The following is a 23230-nucleotide window of genomic DNA, read 5'->3' on the forward strand; positions in this document are numbered from 1 at the left end:
GGCAGGGGTCTTTCACATCACCTACCTGCCTAGTCCCTTTAACTGGAGATGCAGAGGATTGAACCTGAGACCTTCTGCATGCCAAGCAGATGCTCTACCACTGAGCCACAGCTCACACTGAGCTCAACACAAAAATAAGTCTTGGCTTCTCAGGAGGTCACAGATCGGACTCTTGTCTTTACAGAAGAATCTGTCAGTGGAGGAAGGTGACGTGCTAGTCCAGGTGGAGGCTCATTGGAACGGGAGGGAGGATGAGGAGAGAACCAGACTCAGCTTTTCCTGAATCAAGAAAAGGGCCTGATGCCACCGAGGCTGGGAGAAGAAGGAAACAGTGCAAAGGAACCATGCAGAAGAGCCTGGGAGACAACGATGTCCTCCCTCCAGATGTGCAGTGTCAGCAGTTCAGGCAGTTTCAATATCAGGAGGCCGAGGGGCCCCGAGAGGTCTGCAGCCGACTCCACCGTCTGTGCAGTCAGTGGCTGGAGCCGGAAAGGCGCAGCAAGAAGGAGATGCTGGACCTGGTGATCCTGGAGCAGTTCCTGGCCGTCCTGCCCCCAGAGATGGAGAGCTGGGTCAGGGAATGTGGGCCAGAGACCAGTTCTCAGGCAATGGCCCTGGCAGAAGGCTTCCTCCTGAGCCAGGCAGAGGACAAGAATAAGGACCAGCAGGTGAGAAGTTATCCTCTCTGTCAGGGGTGTTGAACGCATTGGTTAGGTGTGCCGGATATAACATCGATGTCACTTGGTTGGGCCGGGCCATGTGCGCATAAATAAATTAATACCATATGTAATACCAGATACTGGAGATACAAACTTTACAAAAGACACAGGCAAAGTCAATTAATGGTATTGTTTTTTACTTAAAACACAAACAGGTTTATAACAATAACATTCTTACAGTATTTTATTTTATTTAACAGTTATTGTTATTTTTTAAAGTATGTTTGTATTTTAAGTAAAAAATAAAGTAAAAACAATATAATTAATTGACTTTGAAAGTGTCTTCTATGAATTGGTTCTTGTAGGTTATCCGGGCTGTGTAACCGTGGTCTTGGTATTTTCTTTCCTGACGTTTCGCCAGCAGCTGTGGCAGGCATCTTCAGAGGAGTAACAGAGGAGTGTTACTCCTCTGAAGATGCCTGCCACAGCTGCTGGCGAAACGTCAGGAAAGAAAATACCAAGACCACGGTTACACAGCCCGGATAACCTACAAGAACCAATGAACTCTGACCGTGAAAGCCTTCGACAATATGTCTTCTATGAAGTTTGTATCTCTAGTCCCTGCCATTAATTCTGTTAAAAATTTTAAACCAAGGGGCTGGTGAACCTGCAGTGGGCTCAGCAGCCCACATCTGCACTAGGGGAAGGACTGGCTGTCTTGTCTGGGGAGCCTGCAGCTCTCTCCCAGTCCAGAAAGACAGGGAGAAAGAGAGAGTGAAGAGAAATAAAGAGGGAGAAAGAGTGAAACAGATAGAGGCGAGGGAGGGAGGAAGAGGGGGAGAGGGAGGGAGAGGAATAAAGAAAGGCAGAGAGAGAGAAAGAAGGGAGGGAGAGAAAGAAGCAAGGGGGAGGAAGGGAAAGAAGGAAGGAAGAAAGGAAAGGGAGGGAGGAAATGAGAAAGGGAGAGAGAAAAGGGAGGGAGAGAAAGGAGAGAAAAAAGGAAGGGGGAGCGAGGGAGGGAAAGATGGCTGGAAAGAAGGAAAGGGAGGGAGGGAAGGAAAGGGAGGGACGGTGGGAGAGAGAGACAGAAAAAGTAAGAAAGAGGGAGAGAAAGAAAGGGAGAGAAAAAGAAGAGAGAGACAGAAAAAGGGGGAGAAATAAAAGAAAGAGTGATAAAGAGACAGAAAGAGGGAGAGAGAAAGAAGAGAGAAAGAAAAAAGAATGAAAGAAGGACAGAAAGACAAAGAGGGAGGGGGAAGGATCTTGGCTGTGCTTGAGGGGGGAGGTTTCAGGCTGGAAATGCAGGGCCGGATCCAGCTCGTGTGTGCCAGGAAGGGAGGAAAGGGGCTTCAGGCTGGCACATGGGGCCGGATCCAGCCCCCCCGCATGGCAGGGAAGGGAGGAGGGAGGCTTCTGACTGTTGCGCGGGGCCGGATTTGGCCACAGGAAGCCCAGAAAAGGTCGGGGTTGGGGGGAAAGGGGGACTTGCTGCCTTGGCTCTGCAGGCCAGAGAAAAGCCCTCCAGGGGCTCGATCCGGCCCCGGGGCCGCATGTTTGACGCCCCTGATCTAGGTAGTGTGGGGGAGCATATTGTAATATCCAAGATCCCCTCGAAATCGACACAGGTTGCCCCAACTTTTTGGAAGCCCTTCCCCTTTTTTTGTTTTCCTCTTCCTTTTCTCGCCAGCCTCGCCTTTCATGGATCCCCACTTGTGTTTCAGGTGCAGGAGAGCATGGCACAGGAGCGTTACCACGGAGCAATCTTTCCAGGTATGATCAAAAGGGATTCATGCCCAATGGATGGCCTCCTTGGAAATAGGGGGGCTTCTCTGATGCCCCCTGCTCTTGCGCAGGAAAGATACTCCACTCCATCCTTTCAGTTTAGAAATTTTGCTTGAGGAAGGAGAAACCTAGAATCGATTTAAAATCACCGCAGGATAATTGGACAACTACAGTAAGGGATTTGAGGACAAAGATGCCTCCAAACTCAAATGATGGATGGTTAATGTCAAAAATTGGGGAAATGGTTCATTGGGCCAATAGAAAGAGATAGAAACTCAAAGGTTTTCACGAGCTCTTATCCCTTAGTAAATTCCAATACGTTTAAGTGAAGGGCTTTTTGTTACGCTGTTATCAACAGGGCGAGGTGCATCTAGAGTTGATAAACCGGAGAAGGATGGTGGTGGAAGGTGGCAGTCAGTGATTTTAAAGCTATGTTTTAAAAAAACAAACAAACAATTTTTATTATTTTTCTAAGACAGATAAATATATACATTTCTACATTTACTAATATTCTTACAAAAAAATACAGTGTTATTGAAATATATCTAATATAAATTTAAAAAAGAAAAACGAAAAAAAGAGACTTCCCCTACATCTTCCTCCCTCCAGTGATAAACCTGTGTACTCTTTAGTATTAACAATTCCAAGCCTAATATTTTTAATTTTATTCACTAAACTAAATCACATACAATTTTTTTTAAAAAGCATTGAATATATTCATTAAAAAGTAATTGGTACTAACAAAAAAGAATTAATAAATCATAATAATAAATGGATTAGAATAACATTAATCACCTCCTTTAAAAAAACATTTCTCTGTAAATCCTCCATGTCTCCCAAACACCTATTAATTGTAAGTTATCTTTCTAACATATTAGCGTAATAAGTTGAACCATTTTCACCAAAAACAAGCCTTTTAACCAGTTCCTTTATTCTTCCAGAAGATCTAACTCTTTTAACCAGTCCCTTTGTCCGGAATTTCCAGCCTCTTCCGCTTTTCCTCCTTGACACTAATCGCCGAAGAGCAACCTTGGAGATTGTTGGTAAAATTCCCTCTGCAGACATAGGGTTCTCATGGTCAATTTGCATTGTGGTTTCTTCCATCCCCAAGTCATAAAGAGAGATCCCAGTGACTTCAGCCTTTTCATCCTTCAAGTCCTCCAAGCAAGTGTTAAAGAGTTCTTCAGGCAGATTGTAAAGGCAAAAATCAAAGTCTCTCACATTGAGATCCATTGTAGCCAGATGATCTGTTACAATTTCTTCTTGAAGGTATAGAACAGGGATGGGGAACATCAGGCCCGGGGGCCGTATGCGGCCCCCAAGGACATTTTTTGTGGCCCTCAGGAGCTCCGGGGCCCTGCCGCGGAGGCGGGGTGCAGGGCGTCCCTCCTCGAGGGTATTCCTGAGGCCGCTGCTTACAGGGCCGCTGCGGCGCCCTTTGGACCTCCTCTCGCTGACTGTCGGCTGTTGGTTGGCAAGAGGAGAGGGGAGGGGGAGGGATGCTGCCCCCAAGGCTGCCCCCTACAGCCGTGGCGTGCAGGAATGCCGCGGCACATTGTAAGTCCCTGTTGCTGCCTGTCGGCTGTTGAGCAGCGAGAGGGAGGGGAAGAGGCCGGCAGAGCATGCATGCAGGAGCCGATCGGGCTTCGGGAGGGGCCTTTTGTGGACTGTGGGGAGAAGAGTATGGAGACTGGGGCCCGGTCGCGTGGGGCTCCGTTCACTGCCGTGTGTTTGTGGGGGGCAGGGGAGGCGGGGAGGCTGGGGCCCAGTTGCTTGGGGCTGGTGTGCGCGGGTGTGTGTGTGTGTATGGGAAGGCTTTTCTCTCTTCCTCTTTTTCTGTCACTCTCCTTTCTCTCCCTCTTTCTCCCTCTTTTTCTGTCTTTCTTTGTCTCCCTCCGTCCTTTTCGTTCTTTCCCTCTGTCCTTTTCTTTCTTTCTCCCCCTCTCTCCATTTCTTTCTCCCTTTCTCTCTCTTTCTCCCTCCCACCCTTTTCCTCTTTCTCTGTTTTCCTTCCTCCCTTCCTCCTTTGCCGATTGACTCTGGGCTGAGCCCCCCTGGCGCCTTGTTTGCTCGGGCTGCTGGCTGCTCTCCCGCCTGGGAGTGGGGGAGCAGGGGCGCCCTGCAGGCCTTCTCTGTGTGGCCTCCCCTGGGGTTGCCAACCTCCAGGTGGTGGCTGGAGACCTGGCAACCCTAGCCTCTCCCCCCACCGGGAGATCTACACCTGGTATGGCCCCTGAATGATGTCATAAATGTGCAAATGGCCCTTGGCAGGAAAAAGGTTCCCCACCCCTGGTATAGAACCTCTGATTGCTTATCTTGGCTCTCCACTTCCTTTATAGGATTTTTCTGTTTTTCAGCCGTCTTCTCAGTTAGAAAATCCACTGTTTCCACATCTGGCTTCATTGTAGTAGCTTGGTTTTTTATATCTTTAATTTCGTCTAATATGATGTCCAATTTTTGGTTGATAGATTGATATTGAGTGTTTATCATAGCAAGTAGTTGATCCATCTGTTTGATCGCACGTTCCATGGTTGCTGCTTTCAAAAATTCTATTAAAACTTAGTTGGTAGAGTCCAGACAAATATACAAAAAAAAGAAGTTTGTAAATGGTTTGGTAGGATTCTTGTAATGTGGGTAGTCCTTTAGTATTAGAATACCACCGAGTTAAGGACGCTCTAGCACGGAAACTGCAGGAAACAGGATATACACAAAAGGTTACAGGGTCGTGGACCTTCCATTACCTCCTCTTATCCAGGAACTTGGGAAATATTTTCCAGTTACGCAAAGGAGCCACACTTCCGGTCTCACGACCCAACAGAACTCTCGCGATGGTGTTAAACACTCAGGTCGGAAAGACTTCACCGCTGAGATGGGGGGGGGGGATATCTCTTCCTCCCTCCCCTTTCTGCGTCAGAGTATCTGATTGGTAGTTGTAGCGTCTTTCAAAAAATCGTGTTTGTTATGTCTACCCACTGATCAGATTGATAGGGTTCCTGCCGATTTATCTGATATTTTTTTGTTTTCAAAGAGTCAATTACACATCAGGTGGGGAGGCGTGGATTTAATAGATGTATTTAACGATCCTTCAAAACTTCCAAATCCAGGTAAAACGAAAGAGTTCTTGTAACTTACTCAGATTTTAGAAGAGTAGGTATACTTGCTTCAGTATAATTGCTTAGATGGTAGTAGATAGAGGAGATCTGAGCCTGATGCCAAGGAAACGTTTTCCGCGTTGTATTTCCCATTGGTGCCGGCGGGACCACACCCAATATTCCCGAGAGTCTTCCGAAGTTACTCTCAGAAAAAATGGGGGTCAAACCGCTCTTGTAGGCTGCAGGGGTATTCCTGCTCCCAGTCCACTGCTTAGGATCCGGGTAGGGGGTGCAGGATTGCACCCCAGATTTGAACAATTTTTGGGTCCCTCGGGAGATCCCGAGAAACGTGGCGCTCAGATCAGCGTCTCTACCGGAAGTCTGTGGTTTTAAAGCTATGTTGTATCGGACTGGGTATAATGATCTTGGATCATTCTGTAAATACCCATGTTTGGCAGTATGACATCCCTGGTCTCCTCATTCTTAGTGAATATGATATTCTGTTATTATTCTCAATAACAATAAAATGCAGCTCGATGGGTCCTTACAGGGACCCCGTGGAAAGCACACATACGAGTGGTGTTCCATCCGCTGCATTGGTTCCAGATTGTATACCGGATCAAATTCAAGGTGCTGGTGCTTACTTTTAAAGCCCTAACCAGCCTGAAACCCCCCCCCCCATATTTGAGGAACCACCTCTCACGATATACCCTTTATAGGGTGTTATGCTTGTCAGGAGATAATCTCCTAGTGGACCCTGGCCCAAAGATCTTTTGACTGTCCTAAGCCAGGGCCTTTTTGGTGGCTGCCTATACCTGGTGGGACTCTCTGTCTAGGGAGATCCAAACCCTGAGAGACGTGGCTCAGTTTCACGGGGCTTGCAGGACAGAGATGTTCCGCCAGGCTTATGGTTGAGGACACCGACGGTTCTATACCAGGGCAGGCCATTCGTTGGTACCGCTTCCTGAACCCACCCTGACTTTATTTCGCTGGCCTCCACATCACTCACCCTATCACATCATTCTTATCCAGGCTTTATTGTCCATTTTGTGTGGTTTATTTCGACCCCCGATTTGTTGTAAAAAAAAAAGGTAGATTAATAAATTTTTACAAGGTGGAATATGATATAAGGGGCCATCATCAGCCAGGTTTGTTATTGTATTGTGTTTTTATTCATATTATTTAATTCTATATTGCAATTAGTGCATGCGTTTATATACGGATGTTTTTATTTACATGTAAGCCACCGTGAGCCTTGTTTTGGTGGGGAAAGAGCGGGATAAAAATGTAATAGTAAACAGTAATAAATGAATTGTTAATAATACTAACACTATTTTCTTTTCTGCTCTGACTTTCTAACTGGGACTCAAGGCAGAATATATGTATGATAAAAAGAAACACAATCAGTAAGGAGTGGATTACAAGATAGGATAACAGTATTAGATTGGATAAGAATCTTTGAATTGAACAGCATAGATTCCTCGTGAGGCTAAATAAAGCATTTAGGCTAGGATTGTAGACTGTGGATGAAACGTCAAAGAAGGCATGCAGATAGAATAAAGAAAGCGCACCGGTGGTACGTGCCGCCGTGTCGTCTCAGTATCGTCAAGTGGCTAATGGCTGGTCCTTCACCAAAGGTGAAGTGCCTTTTCCTGTATGAGCTAATAGTCTTGCCACACTCAAGGAGATTCTGGGATTTGGTAGCTGCTATTCTGCCCTTCTTTACCACTTCCTGTTTCTTGCATTGCAGAGATCTTCATTCTAAATTCTGTGAATTCTGACCCATCAGACAAACAGACAGTAGTTTTGTATACGATAACAGAACCAAGACAAGGTCTGGCAAAAGGTTGGAGACAAAAAGGGTGTGCGAAATGAGTATGCGGGGACAATTGTGATCACGAGACAAGAGAGTAGGAGAATTGAGTTCCCCTGCCAAGAAAGTATAACACAAAGTACTTGGAAAGTATAGAACGCCTGCTGTTGACCTTCTTATCTTTCCAGGTGATGCCATCAAACCTATGATGGAGAATCATGATGGAGAAAAAGCGGCTTCTGTGCAGCCAGATCGGGTAAGTGTGGAACTGTGGATCGGGCCCTTGGGTGTCTCCCCGCACCCTCCCTAGGCTGGGGAAAAGCTCTCTCTTCCTCTTTCCCTCGGCTGCTATCTGTGCTGCTCACTGAATAGAAAATGAAAACGTCTGATGAAAGTGTGAACCCTGACATCAAACATTAATTATTGTCCTTTTGGAATGACCCTACGAAGGGGAAGAGCTGTTAGATTATCTGTGAAGGCAAAGGAGTTTCTTCTTTATCTTTTCAGGGTCTGGTGACCTTTCAGGAGGTTTCCGTTCATTTCTCTGAGGAGGAGTGGGGCCTGCTGGATCCAGACCAAAGAAGGCTTCACAAGGAAGTCATGGCGGAGAATTATCAGTATGTGGCCTTCCTGGGTAAGGCACTCATTTCCCTTGATTGATAAATGCTGAAAGCAGAAACCATTCCTTCTAAGAAGGACCTCAGCTCTGACCTGAATGGCCCAGGCTAGCCGTGAAGTAGGTCAGTGACTTTCAATGATTATGTTCTTAGAATTGACCCCTTTCTTAGAAGTGGTATGTTACCTTATTCAGATAATCACCTAATAAGCAGGACACAACTTAAATGACTTATAGAAGTAAGCCCATTTATTGTATAACTTCAATATAATATGTGTATACGCATGTATTGTAATCTTAAAAGTATACAAGAATACAAGCAAGTTCTATACACTAAGTAGTCTTTTTTATATAAATTTTTATTACATTTTTAAACAAAAAGAAAAAAACAATACAAATAACAACAAATACAAAAGAAAAAAGTATAACAATATAGAGAACTACATAATAAGATATATCTATTAAAAGATTTTAAAAGAAGAGAGATACAAAATACAATCATTACATTCTTATTACAATCATCTTACCCATTTTGTTCCCACCTCCCTCCACCAATGTACCCTTAATCCCTCCCACCACTGTGTTGAACTTCCGGAGAAGTGTCTAAACATTGTCGAAGGCTTTCACGGTCAGAGTTCATTGGTTCTTGTAGGTTATCCGGGCTGTGTGACCGTGGTCTTGTATTTTCTTTCCTGACGTTTCGCCAGCAGCTGTGGCAGGCATCTTCAGAGGAGTAACACTGAAGGACAGTGTCTCTCAGTGTCAAGTGTGTAGGAAGAGTAATATATATTCAGAAAGGGGTTGGGTTTGAGCTGAATCATTGTCCTGCAAAAAGTATCAAAGGTAATGTGTTAGTCATTGTCCTGTAAGTATCAAGATAATGTGCTAATGAGGGTGTATTATTAACATACCACACCCTCAATATTATCATCTAGTCTAAACTTAATCAATAATACTTCTAAAACTAAAATAATCAGTAAAGGTGAAAGATGGCACCCTTGTCTGGTGCCCTTTTGGATTTGTAATTGTGGTGATAATAATCAGTTAATCATAAGTCTAGCTGTTTGCTGAGTATATATACTCTCAATTGCTGTATGAAAACCAGTATCCAACCCCATACATTCCAATATTTTTTTCATAAATTTCCAGTTTACGTTATCAAAAGCTTTCTCTGCATCTAGAAAGATCATAGCCATTGGGGTTGGAGTGTACTCTGAATATTCTAATAAATCTATCACCGTTCTTACATTTTGGCTAATCATTCTACCAGGTAGAAAACCAGTTTGATCTTCATGTATTTAATCATTTAATACCTTTTTGAGCCTTGTGGCTAAGATATCAACAAATAGTTTATAATCATTGTTTAATAACGAGATAGGCCTATAGTTCTTAACTTCCAATAAATCTGTATCCACTTTTGGTATTAGTGCTATATTTGCTTGTTTCCAAGTTTGTGGGATAGAACTATTTTGTAAACATAAATTCATGACTTTCAATAAATGCGGAGATATCTGTTCCTTAAAATCCAAAACTTAAAATATAATAGTTAAAGAAGTCTGATTTAGTTAAAAGAATCTGATTCACAATATCTAGAAGAACATTTAAGTAAGTAGATAGACCTACGAAACCAGGTCTCTTTTGAGAACCTCTTGGTCTACACAAAGACTTGGAGAGATCGGACTTTCCTACCTTTCTGCACTCATATTTACATGTCTCCAATATTAATTTAATAATAGGAGAGAAAAATCTTGCTATATTTCAACCTCTGAAGCAGTCAGGATTAAGCAACCAAAGTAGCTTCGGCGTCACTGCTGTTCCTTGCTACAATATTCTTACTATAGCATTGTTGACCTGGCAACATACTGAAAAGGCCTATGCATGGCTCACAGAGTCAGTCAAGTGAGGTGGTGGAGCCCTGAGGTAACAAATGAAAGAAAACCCGGATTTCAGCAGGTGAAGTTTGGCTCTGTGTCACTTGCTGAATTCCTGCTTCTGAGGCTTCTCTGGAATTCGGTTGGGCAGCTGCGGTTTTCCCTTTCTAAGATGGAGGGAAAGGGGGGCTCTGTCTATGCTCGAGTCTGGTTTAAAGATCTGAATCTTTCCTAGAGTTGGAATGTCTGGAAGTCACTGGTCTCTTTCTTTCCCCCGAAGAAGGACTTCTGCTTCTCCAACCTGATTCCATATCCCCAGTGGACGAGGCAGGAGATCCACTTGTCCAAGACGCAGAAGAACCAGAGGGATCAGCAGGTATCTGCTGACTTGTGTGGTGGAAGTGGATAAACTTCTCTTGGGCTTAATTTCACCAGCTGGAGAAAGGAGGGATTCCTCGTGAGGCGACAGCCTGAGCATTGCCAGGAAAGCTTTCTCAAGTGTGAAAGAGAAGTTAAAACAGGAACAAAATGCTGGCTGGTTTGTACCTAAGATTGGTGGGAAATGTTTACTGAGTGCTCAGCTTTAATACACATTAATTTATTTATATGCTGCCTCTTCACAGAGCTGCTGAAGTTAGCTCAAAACAAGAGCATAAAATCTGAATACTGCCTAAATGATCAGTTTAAAAATCCAGGGACAAAAAAATAGTGCAAAAAAGCCACAAAGTTGCCTCAGAAACCTCCTGAGAAACACTCCTCAAGTTTAAAGAAGACCCTGAAACAGCTAAAAAGATAAACCCCCAAGTTAATGCCTAGTTCGAAAGACATGTAGGTCAGCTCCATGCAAGTTTCAAGGGTGGGGCGACATTCCCCAGACGAGGGGCACCACTGGAAATACAAACCCAACCCCTTTCTGACTATATATTACTCTTCCCACACACTTGACACTGAGAGACACTGTCCTTCAGTGTTACTCTTCTGAAGATGCCTGCCACAGCTGCTGGCGAAACGTCAGGAAAGAAAATTCCAAGACCACGGTTACGCAGCCCGGATAACCTACAAGAACCAATGAACTCTGACCATGAAAGCCTTCGACAATATATAGCTATGCTGTTGGTACGAACTCATGCATTTTAACATAGCATATACAGCTATTATAATACATCTACTTAAAACAAATACAGTAAATAATATAAATTAAAATCTAAAACCTTGTCTTGAAGATTCCCAATGAGGACATTTCAAGTTGAGAAGGGGAAATACATCCTGGGTCTGTAACAGCAGGCAATTCATCCAGATCTTGTTAGGTAAGCCCAGAGCTAGAGAAAGAGGACTGAGGCATGTAGCGATGGCATGTGTATCTAACAGATCTATAGTTTGCTGCACGGCTGTATCTATAGCATTTTTCATAGTAAGATCAAGTGGCAAAGTAAGCTCAATCTTGGCATGGCTAGTAGAAGGAACTGAAGTTGTTGCCTCTTCTTCATTTCTCCTCACTGAGTGGAGAGTTGTCCCAATAATTCTTCTTGAAGGTGCATAGTAATCATAATCACGCGCCCTAATATGGTCCACTAGCATATGAATAGTATCTAGAGGACATGACTCAAGTAGGTTAGACGGTGTAACCCCCATTGATTCATACACATCTGGGGCTGTTTCCTGTACCAGGACCAAATCAGGAAAGGATTCATCACAATATCTACAGAAGTATGTCATATCCCATACCCTGAGAACAGGCTGTAAAGCTTGACAACTATAATGATAATAGATTGCCTGTCTATGGCGTCTCCCATAAAGAGATACCACAATATTTGAACATTGTGTCTCATTTACATGAGGATCATTGTTATTCCATATGGGAAGAGTACAGTACCCATACCCATGTACCACTAATTGTTCAGACTCTTGAGAAGAAGAGTCCCTCTTCCTTTTTTTGGGAGTTGATGTTGGTGGCTGTTTTGACAAACTCATGATGGCTTGTAGGTTTTCTATTTAAAACAGGGGTGGGGAACCTCCGGCCCGCGAGATCATTTTGTCCAGCCCCCGGCCCACCTGCCGAGGCCGGGAGCTCCACGGCCCACCTGCCGAGGCCGGGGAGCTCCACGGAGCTAGCTGTCACTAGCCAGGCCCTCATCTCAGCACTTCGGGCTTCACTGGGAAGCCGGAGTGCGTGCACACAAAGCTGAAGGTTGATTGGGGGCGTTTCCTCCAAGTCTCCCTGCTTCCTGTTCCTTGCGAGAGAGAGAAAACATGTGCCTGGCCAGCTCTCTCGGCAGCCCAACTTTGTTTCCTTGGCCCCCTCCCCTTCGCCCGTGCCCTACCCGCTTTTTCTACAAGAGTGAGTGGCTTACCTCGAGTTCTTGCTGCGACGAAGCCCCTGCCTCCATTCCCTCCCGCTTCCTGCGCGCTTGCCTCACCATGGCATCGAGTTCTCGGGGCAGCCGAGGCCCCTGCCTCTATCCCCCCGCCGCCTGCGTGCTTGCCGTGCCACTTGCCGAGGGTCCCCGCCCAGCCCTCCCTCTGCTTGAGCCCGTGGCCCACGAGCTTGCTGCGCTGCTGCCGAAGGGTCCCCCCCAGCCCTCCCCGTGCTCCATTTCCCCGGCCTGCGCGCTTGCTGCGCTGCCGCCGGAGGGTCCCCCCCAGCCCTCCCCGTGTATGTGCGTGTGTGCGTGAGCTCCCCGGGCCGCTGGTGAGTGCGTGCATGTGTGGGGGGGGAAGTGTCCCACCCCCTCCTTCTTTCTTTCTTTCTTTCTTTCTTTCTTTCTTTCTTTCTTTCTTTCTTTCTTTCTTTCTTTCTTCCCTTCCCTTCCTGCGCTGCTGCCAAAGGGTCCCCACCCAGCCCTCCCCATGTTCCATTTCCCCGGCCTGCGCGCTTGTCGCGCTGACCCGGAGGGTCCCTTCCCAGCCCTCCCCGTGCTCTATTCCCCCGGCCTGCGTGCTTGCCGCAGGAGGGTCCCGCGGGAGGGTCCCCCCCAGCCCTCCCCGTGCTCCATTCCCCCGGCCTGTGCGCTTACGCTGCTGCCGGAGGGTCCCTCCCAGCCCTCCCCGTGTATGTGCGTGTGCGCGCGAGAACCCCGGGCTGTTGGTGAGTGCGTGTGTGTGGAACTCTCTTTCTTTCCCTTCTTTCCTTCCTTCCTTCCTTCCTTTCCTTCTTTCTTTCTTTCCTTCTTTCTTTCCTTCTTTCTTTCTTTCCTTCTTTCTTTCCTTCTTTCCTTCTTTCCTTCTTTCCTTCTTTCCTTCTTTCCTTCTTTCTTTCTTTCTTTCTTCCTTCCTTCCTTCCTTCCTTCCTTCCTTCCTTCCTTCCTTCCTTCCTTCCTTCCTTCCTTCCTTCCTCCCTCCCTCCCTCCCTCCCTCCCTCCCTCCCTCCCTCCAGGTGGTGGCTAGAGATCTTGCAACCCTAGCCTCTTTCTCCCCCTCCCCCACACCGGGAGATCTATGCCTGGTATGGCCCCCGAACGATGTTATCAATGTGAAAATGGCCCTTGGCAGGAAAAAGGTTCCCCACCCCTGATTTAAAACAACAAGACATGAATTCATACAATAACAATAATTATCACAATACCCCTGTATTGGTTACCATTCAATATTGATAGATACTCACTTTCTTGAAGAAAGGGCTCACTAGAAGAAGCCACCCACCTTCTGCAAATGCTGAAGGACAATGAATGTTACTTGGGAGTGAGTGCTACCCCACTATCTTAAGTCTGCGTGTTTTAAGGTGCGAGTACATCTTTTTATTATGGCTTCCATTTCCAGGGACGCTGGGGAAATTTCCAGCATGTTATTAGAACATCCAACAGATTAGTTACCAACCTAACTGATTAGGAACCAACCTAGCAACTTTCCTTGCAGTTGTTTTTCGTATGAATGAATGTTTTCAATCATAGTCTCACCAACTCATACACATTATTATTCATATTCATAATTATTTCAATTTTACCTTCATTTTCTTTTGGTGTCATAAATATATTCTAGGAATTTTTTCTCCCTTTGGAGGCGTTCAGCTTAAAACACAATCTGTGCCAGATTGTGCTGGTCCCTCTGTAGGCTTGATAGCCACAACTTCATACAGATACCGTGAGTGGTTATAACAAAACATTGTTGTTCTTCTGCAGCTCCACCGAAAAGATCCTCAGTGGACTTTTCTCGTCTCCAGTTCTAAAACATCATCTTCCGTAAACATCAACATGCTTTGGTCTAACATCACATGGTTCAACATTGTCAATACTTAGCTGTCATCATTTGTACAGCATAAGCTGTTGTGGCATGGTGTAAATGTCTTTTACCACATTATGGAGAAAAGGTTGTTCAGCTTGTAGCATCCGATGTAGAAATATTCTGGATCTTACCAGGCCATCAATGTCCATCAAGCTATTTCTCCTTATTTTGTACTTGCTTCTGTTGCATAGAATTGCAAATCATCTGTTTCCAGTGCATAGGAATTTCCATCCAAGTACCAAAAACATCATAATGGTCAGAGATACTTTCTCAAGCTCTCTGCTTTATTACATTTCTCTTTCTCTTGCCAATTTCTGCACAGGGCACTTCCATAGTCACGTATGCATCCATAGTTTCTTATAGTTCATAGTGTAATGGGTATATCACAACTCACATCAATGATGTCATGTTCACAGTTCCATAGTCAATGAAATAGGATAGGCATATCTTTCTTGTTTCCTGTCATAGCTGTGGAATAAAACTGTAAAATATTAAGGCTGTATAGTACAATAATCTTTTTGTACTTAATTCTTTTGTTGCTGATATCTTCAACATAGTCCAACATTGTTGATTCCTTGGAACACTGACCATGTATTTCATTTTACGAACTTCAGTCTTTTCTTAATGTCATGTGTCATATCTTTCATGACATTCTTCAGAATCTGTGGCTTGTATAAAGCAATAGTTTTCATACTTGCTTTTATGAACATTTTATATTTGAACTGTCTTCCATCCTTTTTCATACATTGTAAATCAGTTGGTACTTGTTCCATATTGATCTGCTTTATTGGAAAGAATTCTAGGAAGATTTATAATTTCTCACCCAGTTGTATCTTAAGCTGACTCTGTCCTAGACACCAATTTTTAAACTAATTGAAGATAAAAGTGAGATTCATATTGTAATGCATACTAATTACCCAGCATATCACTTAGAAACAACAGATAGGAGTTCAATCTTATACATTTCGTCTCTGCTTTTTTCGTTCCACCTTCCCACAACTTTGGGGGTGATAAACGCCCTAGTATTAAGATCATTGCTCCAGGCATCTATTTGCATTTGACCTGCAATTTTACAAACAGAAGGAATCCTGTAGACAAATATTTCAAAATAGCAAATGAGATTCAGAAACAGTGAGTACTCAACGTCTCTGTCAACCATCTGAGGCTCTGGGGATTATACCAAATAAGTTAATATACATTATTTCATTACTGTAGTCATATCTTATACTCTCATAAGAATAGGATACCTTTACTCCAGATATATTGAAACGGGAATAGAAACCTTGTCAGTATTTAACACACACATTTCAGTACAGGTTACACATAGTACATTCATAGAGTTGCTTGCTTGCTTGCTCAGCCAAAGTATTGGCTGTTTCTTTTAGGTTACCCTGTTAATAACCTTTATTTCCCTTGTAAATACATAAGGAAGACATCCATTGGTTCATGTACTTCAGTACATATGTCCTGGCTCATTTCTACATTGTACAAGGGCAAAGTATCATGCAATCTTAACTTCTTACCTTTAAACCTTTACAATATGAAGTTAGTTGGCCTTTTACCCCCAACTAAGATAAATACATATATCCATATTATTTGCATGTTCATAGAGCCATAAACCACCTGTGCTGTGCCTAAGGTACCTTGCAAGGATTAAATTCCAATGGTTTTTATAAATATTCAGAAAACTCAGGATCTCAGGATTCGCACTCAGGTCTGAATACGCCCTGAGTCCTGCCGCGGTCGCCAACTGAAGCGGGTCGTGGTGTTCAAATGATAGGCTCTTAGAATGTTTCACTTACTGAGAAGTGAAGGTATCTTATTCAGCCAATCATTGAATATAGAAAGAGATTTGCTAGAGGTCCCCCTAGTCCAGCGTCTTGTTTCACACGGAGGTCAACTAGAGTCCCTGGAAGTCTCACAAAAAGAGGAGCAGCTCCAAAGCATCCCTCTTCAGAGAGCGACTGCCTCTAAACATGGAGGTTCCACTGGGCTACTGAAGCGGGTCATGCTGTTCAAATGATAGGCTCTTAGAATGTTTCACTTACTGAGAAGTGAAGGTATTTTATTCAGCCAATCATTGAGTAAGCAGGACTCAACAACTTTACCTACTTTTAAAAAGCAAGTTTTTATTTAATAGTTCCAGTGAAAATATGAAAAGAATATTTGAATAAAAATATTACTTATTTCACATAAAATATATGTAAATAATTACAGAAATAAAAACTATAATGGTTAGTTCAACAGGAACAAATATATCTGCAAGAATCAATAGCAATATCATCAATCTTTATGATTCTATTTGAGAGTTTCTCAAGTATATATTTCATTCTGGAAATAATACAGTTTACAGAAATCTTATAAAATAATGATTAGTGCATTGAATAAGTATTCTAGTACTTAACCTAGTTATGTCATTGTAGAGTTTCTGTAAGGATCTATAAGTTCATTTAGAATAGTTAGATTTCCTTCAGGTATTCTCTAAGCATCATTCTGTTATTTCAATGCTTTTAGTAGGAATAGATCTCTCTGGTTTCACAGTTTCATGTTAGAGCTGATTCTGTAGCTCTCTCAGCAGTCTATTTGTGACTGAAGTTTATGAAACCACAAAGTCTTTACATGTTTAAGATCTATGGGTCTGAAGATGAGCTTCAGAATAGAAAAGACTATATGTAAGCCATGCTCTAAGCATGCATTTGATATAAGCATTGTTGTATAGCTAAGAGCCATTCTAATGGTTTAACCATACTATGATTAATCAGTATTTGAAGCTATGTGTAGCTTTAACATTATGTGTAGAGTGTTAACTCCATTCTACTGTCTCTCTGACTGCAGAGTATATTCAGTGCTCTCACCTTGTGTAGAGAAACCCCTGAAATATGCTCTGGTAATAGGCTTCTTAGAGAAGCTGCATTTACATCTTGTCTATCAGAACTAGGAAGTCTGTATATATGACAGATCTTATGAGAAGACATAAGTCTTGTTAGAACAAATATGTCACCATATTCAAATATGGCAAGGTCCATTCTCTTATGATCCTTAGAACACAAGAGCCTCCATCACAGGATGGAGCATTATACAGACAAATCTCCCAGACAATCAGTCTTCAGAGAGACAGATTGTGTGGCATAATATTTCTCTGTGAGAATTCTCCAGAATCAAAAGACAAGAATAAATGTGTCCTGATCCACGCAAGGATCAGTTTCCCTAATCCACGCAAGAATTAGGCTGCCAAGGGTTTTACATCTCTTGGTCAATGGAGGAAGTCCATAGGTCAGCATGTTCAGACCATCAGGATCTTCTCTTAGTCTCACGCCCGAGACATATGTAGGGAGTGAGGTCAGACAGCGTCCAGCCGTCTTCCTTCAACCCCCTGCCATTCTAGTTTTACATCTTGGCAGATGTTTTGGAGGGTTTAACAGCCAAGCAACATTCAGTTGCTCTCTGCCAGCTCTCTAACCCGAAGTCCGAGAGAGAGCTCTATTTATACCTTTCAGTGTCCTAGGATGGATGGGTGCTAATCCAGTCAACCATAGGATTTACAAGCAGTGTTTAAGCTTGCCTGTTTCCAATTAGCAGAAAATAGTTAGTCAAACCTGTGTAAAATAGTCAGTCAGGCTCATACATCAATTAGCAAGCTAATATTCAGCTGAGACAGCAGTTTACCTAATTACAACATCAAGACTCTAAGTAGCATAGTAAATTTTGTTGACCTTGAACTAATTCTGTCACACGCATACCAGTTTATTCCATGGTATGACTATAACAGTAGAATCAGGCTTGCCTTTAAAGAGTTACTTCCATCTGGTTTGAGCTTATTCAATTCCAGTTTATGAAGTAATTACATCTTCTCAATACATTTAATCCTTATAAAACCTAATGGGGACATGCTTTCCTAACATAATCCAGGTTATATGGTCTCAGCCCACGACACTACCTTGTGTCTGCTGGAACTGCCCTTCAAGGAAGCATCAACAGCTGATTCATACAGGGCAGGATTTGACTTTCCTTTAAGTGATCCCAGTTCTGTCGTTCTGGAGAGCAGTTAATGGCCTTTTTTACTTGATTCCGCTTTTGCTTGAAGGTCTTACCAGGCGTTTCTCTTTATTGCAGCGGCTGATGTTCCCCCGAAAAAGCCCAAGGGTGAACCACAACACGTCCTATTTGCTGAAAAGCAGCAGAAAAGAAACGCTGGAACGAAACGGAAGAGGGGGAAGGAATGCGCTGCTTCTCAGGCTGCTGAATCCCAGGTGTTTAATCCACAGTGGAGAATCCACACAGGGAAGAAGCCTGATAAGTGCTTGCAGGGTGGAAGCAGCTTTGTTTGGAAGAGAGACCTCCCTGGCCACCAGCGTATCCACACTGGGGAGAAACCTTATAAATGCTTGCAGTGTGGAAAGGGCTTTGCTTCGAGTTCAGACCTTACTGTCCATCAGCGTATCCACACTGGGGAGAAACCTTATAAATGTTTGCAGTGTGGAAAGAGCTTTGCTCAACGTTCAAACCTTACTATCCATCAGCGTATCCACACTGGGGAGAAACCTTATAAATGCTTGCAGTGTGGAAAGAGTTTTGCTTATAATTCCATATTAATAATCCATCAGCGTATCCACTCTGGGGAGAAACCTTATAAATGCTTGGAGTGTGGAAAAGCCTTTGCCTCGAATTCAGAGCTTATTGTCCATCAGCGTGTCCACACTGGGGAGAAACCTTATAAATGCTTGCAGTGTGGCAAGAGCTTTGGTCGCAGTTCACAGCTTACTATCCATCAGCGTATCCACACTGGGGAGGAACCTTATAAATGCTTGCATTGTGGAAAGAGCTTTGCTCAGAGTTCATGTCTTACTATCCATCAGCGTATCCACACTGGGGAGAAACCTTATAAATGCTTGCAGTGTGGAAAGGACTTTGCTCAGAGTTCTGATCTTATTGTCCATCAGCGTTTCCACACTGGGGAAAAACCTTATAAATGCTTGCAGTGTGGAAAGGGCTTTGCTTCGAGTTCAAGACTTGTTGTCCATCAACGTATCCACACTGGGGAGAAACCTTATAAATGCTTGCAGTGTGGAAAGGGCTTTGCTTCGAGTTCAGGTCTTATTGTCCATCAACGTTTCCACACTGGGGAGAAACCTTATAAATGCTTGCAGTGTGGAAAGGGCTTTGCTCAGAGTTGTGATCTTATTGTCCATCAGCGTATCCACTCTGGGGAGAAACCTTATAAATGCTTGCAGTGTGGAAAGGGCTTTGCTTCAAGTTCGAAACTTGCTATCCATCAACGTTTCCACACTGGGGAAAAACCTTATAAATGCTTGCAGTGTGGAAAGAGTTTTACTCAGCGTTCAACTCTTACTGTCCATCACTGTATCCACACTGGGGAGAAACCTTATAAATGCTTGCAGTGTGGAAAGGGCTTTGCTTCGAGTTCAAGTCTTACTGTCCATCAACGTTTCCACACTGGGGAGCAACCTTATAAATGCTTGCAGTATGCAAAGAGTTTTGCTCAGCGTTCAACTCTTACTGTCCATCATTGTATCCACACTGGGGAGAAACCTTATAAATGCTTGCAGTGTGGAAAGGGCTTTACTCGGAGTTCACACCTTACTCTCCATCAGCGTATCCACACTGGGGAGAAACCTTATAAATGCTTGCAGTGTGCAAAGGGCTTTACTTCGAGTTCAAGTCTTATTGTCCATCAACGTATCCACACTGGGGAGAAACCTTATAAATGCTTGCAGTGTGGAAAGGGCTTTGCTTCGAGTTCAAAACTTACTCTCCATCAGCGTATCCACACTGGGGAGAAACCTTATAAATGCTTGCAGTGCGGAAAGGGCTTTGCTTCGAGTTCACACCTTACTCTCCATCAGCGTATCCACTCTGGGGAGAAACCTTATAAATGTTTGCAGTGTGGAAAGGGCTTTGCTTCGAATTCAAATCTTACTGTCCATCAGCGTATCCATACTGGGGAGAAACCTTATAAATGCTTGCCATGTGGAAAGGGCTTTGCTTCGAGTTCAGAACTTACTGTCCATCACCGTATACACACTGGGAAGAAACCTTATAAATGCTTGCAGTGTGGAGAGGGCTTTGCTTCGAGTTCAAACCTTACTCTCCATCAGCGTATCCACTCTGGGGAGAAACCTTATATATGCCTGCAGTATGGAAAGAGCTTTGCTTTGAGTTCAAACCTTACTGTCCATCACCGTATCCACACTGGGGAGAAACTTTAAAATTCTTGAAGTGTGGAAAGGGCTTTGCTTAGCGTTCAAAACTTACTGTCCATCACCGTATCAACACTGTGGAGAAAGTTTATAAATGCCTGCAGTGTGGATATTGCTTTGCTTCGAGTTCACAACTTACTGTCCATCACCGTATCCACACGGGAGAAACTTTATAAATGCTTGCAGTGTGGAAGCAGCTTTGTTTGGAAGAGAGACCTCCCTGGCCACCACCGTATCCACAGTGGGGAGAAACCTTATAAATGCTTGCAGTGTGGAAAGGGCTTTGCTTCGAGTTCAGACCTTACTGTCCATCACCGTATCCACACTGGGGAGAAACCTTAGAAATGCTTGCAGTGTGGAAAGAGCTTTGCTTAATGGTCAAAACTTACTGTCCATCATTGTATCCACACTGCGGAGAAACCTTATAAATGCTTGCAGTGTGGAAAGAGCTTTGCTCAGAGTTCATATCTTACTGTCCATCAGTGTATTCACACTGGGGAGAAACCTTATAAATGTTGCAGTGTGGAAACGGCTTTGCTTCGAGTTCAAATTTTACTCTCCATCAGCGTATCCACTCTGGGGAGAAACCTTATAAATGCTTGCAGTATGGAAAGAGCTTTGCTTTGAGTTCAAACCTTACTGTCCATCACCGTATCCACACTGTGGAGAAACTTTATAAATGCTTGCAGTGTGGATATTGCTTTGCTTCGAGTTCACAACTTACTGTCCATCACTGTATCCACACGGGAGAAACTTTATAAATGCTTGCAGTGTGGAAGCAGCTTTGTTTGGAAGAGAGACCTCCCTGGCCACCAGCGTATCCACACTGGGGAAAAACCTTATAAATGCTTGCAGTATGGAAAGGACTTTGCTTCGAGTTCAAATCTTACTGTCCATCAGCGTATCCACACTGGGGAGAAACCTTATAAATGCTTGCAGTGTGGAACGAGCTTTGCTCAACGTTCAAACCTTACTAACCATCACCGTATCCACACTGGGGAGAAACCTTATAAATGCTTGCAGTGTGGAAAGGGCTTTGCTTCGAATTCCATATTTATAATCCATCAGCGTATCCACTCTGGGGAGAAACCTTATAAATGCTTGCAGTGTGGAAAGAGCTTTGCTCAAATTTCTTATCTTCCTGTCCATCAGCGTATCCACACTGGGGAGAAACCTTATAAATGCTTGGAGTGTGGAAAGAGCTTTGCTCAGAGTTCATATCTTACTGTCCATCAGCCTATCCACATTGGGGAGAAACCTTATAAATGCCTGCTGTGTGGAAAGGGCTTTGCTCAGTGTTCTGATCTTATTGTCCATCAGTGTTTCTGCACTGGGGAAAAACCTTATAAATTCTTGCAGTGTGGAAAGGGCTTTGCTTCGAGTTCAAGACTTGTCCATCAACGTATCCACACTGGGGAGAAATCTTATAAATGCTTGCAGTGTGGAAAGGGCTTTGCTCAGAGTTCTGATCTTATTGTCCATCAGCGTATCCACTCTGGGGAGAAACCTTATAAATGTTTGCAGTGTGGAAAGGGATTTACTTCAAGTTCAAAACTTGCTATCCATCAGCGTTTCCACACTGGGGAAAAACTTTATAAATGCTTGCAGTGTAGAAAGAGTTTTGCTCAGACTTCATTTCTTATTGCCCATCACCGTATCCACACTGGGGAGAAACCTTATAAATGCTTGCAGGGTGGAAGCATCTTTGTTTGGAAGAGAGACCTCCCTGGCCACCAGCGTATCCACACTGGGGAGAAACCTTATAAATGCTTGCAGTGTGGAAAGGGCTTTGCTTCGGGTTCAGACCTTACTGCCCATAACCGTATCAACTCTGGGGAGAAACCTTATATATGTTTGCAGTGTGGAAAGGGCTTTGCTTCAAGTTCAAACCTTACTGTCCATAACCGTATCAACTCTGGGGAGAAACCTTATAAATGCTTGCAGTGTGGAAAGGGCTTTGCTTTGAGTTCAGACGTTACTGTCCATCACCGTATCCACTGTGGGGAGAACCTTTAGAAATGCTTGCAGTGTGGAAAGAGCTTTGCTTAGCGTTCAAAACTTACTGTCCATCAACGTATCCACACTGTGGAGAAACTTTATAAATGCTTGCAGTGTGGAAAGCGCTGTGCTTCAATTTCAGAGCTTATTGTCCATCAACGTGTCCACACTGGGAAGAAACCTTATAAATGCTTACAGTGTGGAAAGAGTTTTGCTTCGAGTTCAAGTCTTACTGTTCATCAGCGTATCCACATTGGGGAGAAACCTTATAAATGTTTCCAGTGTGGAAAGGGCTTTGCTTCGAATTCAGAGCTTATTGCCCATCAACATATCCACACTGGGGAGAAACCTTATAAATGCTTGCATTGTGGAAAGGGATTTGCTTCGAGTTCAGAACTTATTGTCCATCAATGTATCCACACTCGGGAGAAACCTTATAAATGCTTGCAATGTGGAAAGGGCTTTGCTTCGAGTTCAGAGGTTATTGTCCATCAACCTATCCACACTGGTGAGAAACCTTATAAATATTTGCAGTGTGGAAAGGGCTTTGCTTCGAGTTCAAGTCTTACTGTCCATCAACGTTTCCACACTGGGCAAAAACCTTATAAATGCTTGCAGTGTGGAAATTGCTTTGCTTCGAGTTCACAACTTACTGTGCATCACCGTATCCACACAGGAGAAACCTTATAAATGTTTGCAGTGTGGAAAGGGCTTTTCTTCGACTTCCTGTTCTGCTGTCGATCACTGCAGCAGTGCAAGTATCGCGCCCCGACTGAAGCGGCCTGGGGGTCTGGAATTGGCTCCTCCCCGGACATCTTAACCCGGCTCCCTTTGGTGAAGAAAGGATGCTGATCGAGGTGCCAGCTGGCAGCCCGTCCTAGGCGCGCTTGCTGTGTCAGAAGCGGCGGTGTGCGCCCGGATGGGTCAGTGGAGAGCCGGCGCCATTAAAATCGCAGGAGCCCG

The 23230-nt window shown here is 43.9% G+C and overlaps 1 protein-coding gene across 1 annotated transcript; it reads left to right on the plus strand.

Moving 5' to 3' along the window:
* Positions 1-608: 608 nt before the first annotated feature.
* On the plus strand, positions 609-23087 carry LOC130473650 (zinc finger protein 345-like). The gene is made up of 7 exons (XM_056845220.1): positions 609-668; positions 2381-2429; positions 7535-7602; positions 10114-10209; positions 18404-19244; positions 19581-20205; positions 23018-23087. Exons 1-7 carry the CDS (start codon positions 609-611, stop codon positions 23085-23087), a joined length of 1809 nt encoding a protein of 602 aa, XP_056701198.1.
* The last annotated feature ends 143 nt before the right edge of the window (positions 23088-23230 follow it).

The sequence above is a fragment of the Euleptes europaea genome, chromosome 1, assembly GCF_029931775.1.
Source record: "Euleptes europaea isolate rEulEur1 chromosome 1, rEulEur1.hap1, whole genome shotgun sequence".
Taxonomy (NCBI): domain Eukaryota; kingdom Metazoa; phylum Chordata; class Lepidosauria; order Squamata; family Sphaerodactylidae; genus Euleptes; species Euleptes europaea.

Coding starts and splice junctions, on each gene's coding strand:
- LOC130473650 (XM_056845220.1), top strand. CDS start 609: ATGGCCCTGGCAGAAGGCTTCCTCCTGAGCCAGGCAGAGGACAAGAAT. Junction 2,430..7,534: donor CCACGGAGCAATCTTTCCAG/GTATGATCAAAA, acceptor TTATCTTTCCAG/GTGATGCCATCAAACCTATG. Junction 10,210..18,403: donor AGAACCAGAGGGATCAGCAG/GTATCTGCTGAC, acceptor CCTGGCCACCAG/CGTATCCACACTGGGGAGAA.